General features: G+C 51.7%; 1 protein-coding gene across 1 annotated transcript; it reads left to right on the plus strand.

Annotated features, from left to right (window-relative positions):
* The first annotated feature begins 649 nt into the window (after positions 1 to 649).
* ZNF263 (zinc finger protein 263) lies at positions 650 to 7,496 on the plus strand. Its single transcript, XM_059897628.1, has 6 exons — positions 650 to 1,329; positions 2,192 to 2,372; positions 2,821 to 2,894; positions 3,159 to 3,285; positions 4,839 to 4,955; positions 5,470 to 7,496. Exons 1-6 carry the CDS (start codon positions 943 to 945, stop codon positions 6,636 to 6,638), a joined length of 2,055 nt encoding a protein of 684 aa, XP_059753611.1. The 5' UTR covers positions 650 to 942; the 3' UTR covers positions 6,639 to 7,496.
* Positions 7,497 to 7,985: the final 489 nt, after the last annotated feature.

Here is a 7,985-nt window from a genome sequence, read left to right on the forward strand (position 1 = left end):
GGCGGTGCTCACCCGTCCGGGGCCCACTTTTCTCCGCCTCTCCCAGGCACCGAGCAGGCGGCCGAGTGGACCCTGGCTCAAATGCCTTGGAGGCTGCGCGGGCGGGTGGACCCTCTGCTGCAGCTCCGCCTAACTGCAGCGGGTGGGGACCACCTTGAAATCCGTTTTGACCCGGACAGCGATTCTCAAATTTGTCTGTGGGGGAAGAATTTTTCCACTTGTCTGTGGAGGAGCTTGTTAACAATTCAGATTTTCGGGCCCCACCCCGACACTCAGAGGCACAGGATCTCGCGTGACTCGGAGATCTGCACTTAAGTAAGCTTTACGAGGGATTCTGACCCTGGTAGTCCGCCGGTCACACCCGATTTGGGCTTAATTTCCACTAACCGACCTACGGATTCCGGCTCCCAGGGGTTTCCGAGATCCCGGAGCTCGCCCGATGGCCCCGCCTCTCGTCCCCAATTGGCCCCTCGCTCGTCCCGCCCCTGCAGGCAAATCTTTTCTTCTGGTTGGTCAGCGGTGAGTGTGTGGCGAGACCTGACCCAATGGGCGCTAGAGTTCTCGGAACGTGACCGGGAAGTTGGTCCGGAGCAGGCGCCGTTGGTTGTTGACGCCTAACGCGCTCTGAGACTTCCGGCGTGGGAGTCGAGCTCCGAGTCCTGCGTGAGTCCGCGGCAAGGGGGAAAGCCTGGTGCTTAGGTCCTGCCCTGGGGCGGTCCTGGCGGGGGCGGGCCAGGGGGTGGTGCGGCGGCGTCTGCAAACGACTGACGCCGAGGCGCCGGAGACGGCTGCGCCCGCCCTGGAGCCGGGCTCCTCGGCCGGGATTTGGGGCTTCGGGGCCCCCGGCTCTTGTGGACGCCCGCCATCCTTGCGCGGGGCCCGGGGCGCCTTCCTAACTGGGCGCAGCTGGTTTCGGGGCCAAGGCGGTGTGGAGACCTGAAGATGGCGTCGGGTCCGGGCTTCCAAGACCGGGAAGGGCTCCTGATAGTGAAACTGGAGGAGGACTTCGCCTGGAGCCAGGAGCTGCCCCCGACAGACCCAGCACCCAGTCCGGAGGCCTCCCATCAGCGCTTCAGACGGTTCCGCTTCCAAGAGGCCGCTGGGCCCCGGGAAGCCCTCAGTCGGCTCCAGGAGCTTTGCCATGGGTGGCTGCGGCCTGAGATGCGTACCAAGGAGCAGATCCTGGAGGTGTTGGTGCTGGAACAGTTTCTGACCATCCTGCCCCAGGAGATCCAGAGCAGGGTGCAGGAGCTGCATCCGGAGAGCGGCGAGGAAGCGGTGACTCTGGTGGAGGATATGCAGAAAGAGCTTGGGAGACTGAGGCAACAGGTGAGAGAAAGAGCTGTTTTATTTGCGGTTTGTTTGGCCCTGAGGACTGGGACATCGCGTTGGCCCAGTTACCCCTACGAATTTACTTGGTTGCCCTGAGTAGACCTTAGGTGGGCAAGAAGCCTTTTTGTAGTTTAGCGAGGAACTTTTATTCTCCAGATTTTCCCCAAGTGGACAGAGCGAGCAGTGAAGAGTGCCCTGTTTCCACGTGGAGGCAGTGTCTCTGCATCAGTGTGAGCCCAGGAGTTAGCTCGCTAGGTTCAAATGCTCACTCTGCTTCGTACTAGCTTTGGGACTTTGGGCAAGTTACTTAATTTCTTTGGGTCTCAGATTTGGTAAAATACCTCTCTAGGGTTGCTTTGAGCATTAGAGAGAGCAGGATGTAGTTTTGATCACACTACTGGTTTACAGTTAGTGCTTAATAGCTGTTAGCTATTGTTAAATTACAGTCAGCAGTCTAATCTCTACAAAGCTGGGTGGCAGTTAATAGTGGACTTAAAAAACTGGCACTGAAGCTCTGAGGCCACTTGCCCCAGGGCCACCCAAGTTTAACTTACCCAGTAGTCAGGAATGGACGCATCTTGAAAAGGTGGGGGAAAGCGAGAGGGAGTGAGGTGTGTCAGAAGAGCTGTGTGGGGAAGGTGTGCACTGGAAGTGAACTCCCCCCACCCCTCACACACGTTTTCTCAGGTGTACACGGGGTCAGAAAAGTTTGGTTTTAGTGTAATCCATTCTTCTCTCTTGGTGGGTCCAAAGGGATTGCCAGTGGTTCTCCGTTGAAGGCTTGCCCTCAGAATTCTGTACTAATTTCCCTTCCTTTCGGGCCCTGTTGTGATGGTGAGTGATGTGGGTTGGTTCCCAGGTGACAAACCATGGGCGGGGAACAGAAGTGCTTTTGGAGGAGCCTTTGCCTCTGGAAACAGCACGAGAGTCACCGAGCTTCAAGCTGGAGCCAATGGAGACTGAACGAAGCCCTGGCCGCAGGCTGCAGGAGCTGCTAGGCCCCAGCCCCAAAAGGGATCCCCAGACTGTAAAGGAGAGGGGTGAGGAACAGTTCTCTGGGCAAGTGGGAGGGAGGAGGCGCTTTGGGGTTGCCCCTGACACCAGCAGAATGCAGCATGGCTGCCAAGGAGGGGGCATTTCTGACCTGAAGGTTTCCAGATGTGGCGTGAAAGACCTAGAAGTGGTTTGGATTCCTCTTGGGGTGGGTGGAGGGAGGGGGATCTCTTAGTAAGCCCTTTTGTATGCAGAACGGAGACATTTAGAGCTCAGTGAATGATTGAGGGCTTTAATGCTTGGGCCAGCAGGGAAGACTGCTGGTACTCTGTTGTTTTGAATATCGCTTTATTATTCCTCGATTGCCTTCTTTTGTTCAGTGTTCGATCCTCAGAGCGGAGACTGGGTGTTGGGGAATGGATACTGTGTTGTGATAATCCTTGGGTTGCCAAGAATTAGGAATGCCGTTCTCATCATAATTTCTGTCACCTTCAGCATTATCTGCTCCCTGGCTTTCTCTCTTTCCTCCCGAAGGAAACATGGAAGACAAGGAGCTGACTGGGCCCCAGGTGATGTGGAAGTTCCCATTGTCTCCCCGAAGTTGCTCTTGTGGGGGTGGGGTCCTTTTGCCACTTGGAGAGGATCCTTTCTACCTCACCACATGCATCTCCCCCACCTTCTTTATTTGTCCTCCACACCTCACTTGTAGACCTCCCCCTTCTTCCCCTTCAAATGTGTCCTCAGCACACCTGGGTTTTGCCCCTTTAACCCATGACTCTGCTTGAATTGTTCTTGGTGCCTCAGGGCCTAAAGGCGATCTTGTGCTGTTTCAGTTGCCTGAGAGCTTAGAGGACGTGGCTATGTACATCTCCCAGGAGGAGTGGGGGCATCAGCATCCTAGTAAGAGGGCCCTCTCCCAGGACACGGTGCAGGAGAGTTATGAGAATGTGGACTCACTGGGTAAGGACTTCTTTTCCAGGGATGAAGGCTGAGCCATTTCTGACCAGGGTCCTGTCCCTTAGGCGCTCACCTCCCGGGTATAAGTTCTGAGTTTAGCCAGACGACCTGCCTTTGTCTAAAGTCCCTTGGACTAAGATCACTTAAATATTTGCCAGGTGCCACAGTTGGCACACTTAAGGGCCCCAGCTGCCAGGGCTGAGGGCGGGGAGTCTGAGCCATAATGAACTTACTAAGGCAGAACACGTCAAATCAAATGGTGCCCATCCCCTCCCCCCACCCCATCCCCACTTCCCACCCCTCACACACAGATCACAGGATGCTATAGGGCTCTAAGTTCTTGATACCTTGCAAGTTCAAAATGCTTATTCTTCTGACCTCACTTATGTTTTCTATGCTCCATTAGTATTTCTGGGCTCTTCCCCAGAGGCACAAATTTCAGGGGCACTGGCATCAACATTCCAGCTCAGTGGCTGTCCCAGTCCTTAAGAATTCAGGAAAGGGGAAGGCTTTGTGGAAATTTGAAATGATATATATCTAAAACAGGGTCTGAGTAAGTTAGATATAAATTAAGATGCATCTATGTGTTGAACTATTATGCAGAGATTAAAAATGAGGTCTGTGAAATATGACCAAAAACTGGTAGTTGGATTTAGGTGGAGAGTGTGTGGGTATTGTATAATTCCTTCATTTTTTCTGCATGTATGAAAATTCTCATAATAAAAAGTTGGGGGAGTCTTAAAAAACAGCATAAAACAGGATTGTGTACGTTACCATTATAGCTATATTGATGCACACCCGGTAGAAGAGTCACACTGCACTTTGTTTTCATACATGAGGTTTTCGTAAAGAAAAGCACAGCTATCATCTCACTTGCACTAATGTTGCAAGGGGGTCACTGCTGGGTTTGGTTGCCTTCACGGGGGCCTTCTCCAGGTTTTCTGTCACTGTGCTGTGGCTTGGTGCCCTAAGTTGAGCACAGCTGTTTTAGTGAGTGCTAAATAGGAAGAGTTCGGATCACAAGTTCTTGAAACTAAACTTTTTAAAGTCCGTGTTTGCTGGAGTTAGAGTGAGCATAGCACAGGGTGGCACTTTTGGGTTTTAATCTCAGGGTCCTCTCAGAGCCCCAGGTCCTTTTCTGATTGTCCATCATATTACATTTTCTCCTTCTGGAATTGCCCAGTCAAACTTAGTTGTATTTTATATGTATCCGTAAGAGTCAAGGCTCTTTCACAGTATTAAACTGATTCCTCAAGGAACTGACCACCCTGACCATGTTTGTTTGTTTGATTGTTGTTTTAATTACAAAAGTTTTACATTCTCATTGCAAAAAATCCCCAGTACTACAAAAGTGTAAAAAGAAAAAGCCACAGTCTCCTTCCTCTAATTTCTTTCTCTAGGGGTAACCAGTGGGAAGAGTTTAGTGTATGTTCCAAGTAATTGCTGTCAGATTTCTGTATCCATTCACTGAAGGCAGGGAACAAGACTATCTTTGTTTGCCCTGGCTGGTAGAGGAAAATGGTGACATAGAAATCCTTTTCTTTCATTGTGAACAGAGTCTCAGGTTCCCAGTCAGGAGGCCCTGAGCACCCAGGTGGAACAAGAAGGAAAGCCCTGGGATCCCAGTGTCCAGACTTGCAAGGAGGGCCTGAGCCCCAGGAGCCCAGCTCCAGGTAAGAAACACAGTTGAGCTGCCTGCGCAGCTATCCTCCCGCTGTTGGGAATGAGGCATTTGAGGGTCTTGGTGTAAGGCTAGCCCATCACCACTGCCAGGGAGGTACATTCTTCCAGTGTCCCCACTGCCCACTTCCATCCCAATGATGGCAGGCGAGGTACCCAGGGTGCAAAGTGTAAGGAGGCATTCACTCCTGGGCTCATTTGCCCACCCTAGTCCCAGTCCTGCTCCATCTCACCCATTTCCCAAGGGCAGAAGCCAGAGGCTCAGTTGGAGAGGGAGGTCGGGGCCCCTACAAGGGAATTCAAGACTGGTTTGAGCTCTGATTCCTGAGTGACGGCCCCACCCCTTATGTGGATGCCTGTCTACGGTGCTTTACCTATATGGGGAAGATGGGAAACTGAGGTAGAGCCAGCCCTTCTGGACTTCTGACCTACAGGCAGTAGCACACATGGGATTTCCTTTTCTCTGGTGTAGAAATAACACGGGTTTGGTTTCTCTCGATCTTCCAGGGGAAGAGAAATTTGACAACCTGGAAGAAAGTGCTCAGTCCGTTTGCCCTGAGAGCATCCACCCTCGGGCGCTGCTACCTGGCCAGGCCGGAGGGGAGGTACCCTGGAGTCCTGAGCAGGGAAGGCCTCGTGACAGGGCCGAAGAGCATTGGGAGCCTCCCCCAGAGGTTCGGATGGAGCAGTCCTTAGTGGGAGCCACAAGTTGCAGAGAACTGGGGCGGCCAAAGGAACTGCGGCCGAAGAAGCTCCATTTATGTCCCTTGTGTGGCAAAAATTTCTCTAACAACTCGAACCTGATTAGGCACCAGAGAATACATGCAGCAGAAAGACTGTGTATGGGTGTGGGGCGTGCTGAAATCTTCGGCAGGAATCCACACTTTTTGTCACTACACAGAGCACAGTTGGGAGAGGAGGCCCATAAGTGCCCTGAGTGTGGAAAAAGCTTCAGTCAGAATACCCACCTGACTCGGCATCAGCGTACCCACACAGGCGAGAAGCCCTATCAATGTAAGGAGTGTGGAAAGAGCTTCTCTTGCAACTCCAACCTCCACAGGCACCAGAGAACGCACACAGGTGAAAAGCCCTACAAGTGCCCTGAGTGCGGGGAGATCTTTGCTCACAGTTCCAACCTCCTTAGGCACCAGAGAATTCACACAGGAGAGAGACCTTATAAGTGTTCCGAGTGTGGGAAAAGTTTCTCTCGCAGTTCTCACCTTGTCATTCATGAAAGAACTCACGAGAAAGAGAGGCTGTACCCCTTCTCTGAGTGTGGGGAAGCAGTGAGTGACAGCACCCTCTTTCTTGCCAATCATGGGACCCACAAGGCAGAGAAGAAACTCTTTCAGTGTTTAACTTGTGGGAAAAGCTTCCGGCAGGGCATGCACCTCACCAGACACCAGAGAACACACACAGGAGAGAAACCATATAAATGTACCCTCTGTGGGGAAAACTTCTCTCATAGATCCAACTTAATCAGACACCAGAGAATTCACACGGGAGAGAAACCCTATACCTGTCATGAGTGTGGAGACAGTTTCTCTCACAGCTCCAATCGGATTCGTCATCTGAGAACCCATACAGGAGAGAGACCCTATAAATGTTCCGAATGTGGAGAAAGCTTTTCTCGGAGTTCACGCCTTATGAGTCATCAGAGAACTCACACTGGATAGAAACAATGGGATTTCTTTTGGGCCCACATAAGGTGGCATATTCAGAGGGGCCTCTTGTTAAGAGCTGGTATTCCTTACCCAGCATGATCTGCATCTTTAAGGTAATTACTCCAAAGAGGAACCAGGGGAGGGTCGTTGTGAGGGAGGTGCAGAGGCAGCAAAGGATTAGCGGAAAACTGAAAAGGAATTCTGTTGGAACTCATGAGGATGGCACGTCTTTGAAGTGACCCTCTCAGGGTGGAATCCCCTCTGAAGTTTTTCCAGTCTCAGGGCACACCTACCCCCTCAGCATATTTAGCCAACTTGAGACTTGGGTGCCTTACTGTGTCCAGTGTGTATCCCAACAACTTTGGGAATCCACAGACTTCCTGGTATTGCTTCCTCACTTGGGACATTCATCAGGAGCTTTTGGGCTCCTGAAGCCCTTGAGACCAAAGAAGAGGGGCCAGGTCTCCTGGGAGACCAGCTGGAGGCACCAAAAGACTGGTGGTGAGTTGCAGCTCTTCTGAAGTCCTGGCTGAGAAGCCACAAGCAATCCCGGGCAGCCACCACAGTGCTGCCCTCAGTGGCCTGACAGTAGGGCTCATTGGCAGGTCATGCATGTAATTGTCACCTCAAACAAAAAGGAACCAGAGACCTAAGAGAAATAGTAAGATGGAATTTGCAGGTCAGCCCAGGAATTGGCAGAGGAAACCGGGGTCTTAATTAGTTTACCCTTTGCAGAGATCAAGTCCTCAGAGGGTTCCATGAAAGGTGGGTTCCCTGGGAGACTTTGAAAACGTGGATCCTGGGGAAATTAGGAATCATGCCTTTCCCTGTTGAAAATATGTTTGGATGGTAATAAATATCTTCAGGAAACATGAGTGTGTGACTCATCATTGAGGGCCTTTGACTTGGCCTCCAGTGTTGATGGGTCTTCCACCTGCTTTGGGTAGAGGACCTGGCTTTCTCTTTGTGGTCTTACTTGGTTGCTAAGGAGGGTTCTGACAATGGTGACAACAGACAGGCTGAGGGAGGGAGCGTGTGGCCCTGGCTGGCTCCAGGCTGGGACTGCTACGTGGTAACAAAGGGTCAAGTCCAGTGGCTGCTTGGGGTGATGTCATAAGGATGTTCTAGAAGGTTTTTTTTTTCCTTCTATGGTGTACAGCCGTGAATGTTGTCTATTTTTATTTTTTAACTTAAAAAAAAATTATTCTCTTTTTTTTTTGGCTGCGTTGGGTTTTCGTGGCTGCACACGGGCTTTCTCTAGTTGAGGCAAGCAGGGGCTGCTCTTCATTGCAGTGCGCTGGCTTCTCACTGCGGTGGCTTCTCTTGTTGCGGAGCACGGTCTCTAGGCGCGCGGGCTTC

Source organism: Balaenoptera ricei, chromosome 15, assembly GCF_028023285.1.
Source record: "Balaenoptera ricei isolate mBalRic1 chromosome 15, mBalRic1.hap2, whole genome shotgun sequence".
Taxonomy (NCBI): Eukaryota; Metazoa; Chordata; class Mammalia; order Artiodactyla; family Balaenopteridae; genus Balaenoptera; species Balaenoptera ricei.

Bases quoted from the DNA above. Each gene is read 5' to 3' on its own strand.
- ZNF263 (XM_059897628.1), top strand. From the start codon at position 943: ATGGCGTCGGGTCCGGGCTTCCAAGACCGGGAAGGGCTCCTGATAGTG. The intron at 2,373-2,820 runs GTGAGGAACAGT...TGTCACCTTCAG, and splicing joins CCAGACTGTAAAGGAGAGGG to CATTATCTGCTCCCTGGCTT. The intron at 4,956-5,469 runs GTAAGAAACACA...TCGATCTTCCAG, and splicing joins CCCCAGGAGCCCAGCTCCAG to GGGAAGAGAAATTTGACAAC.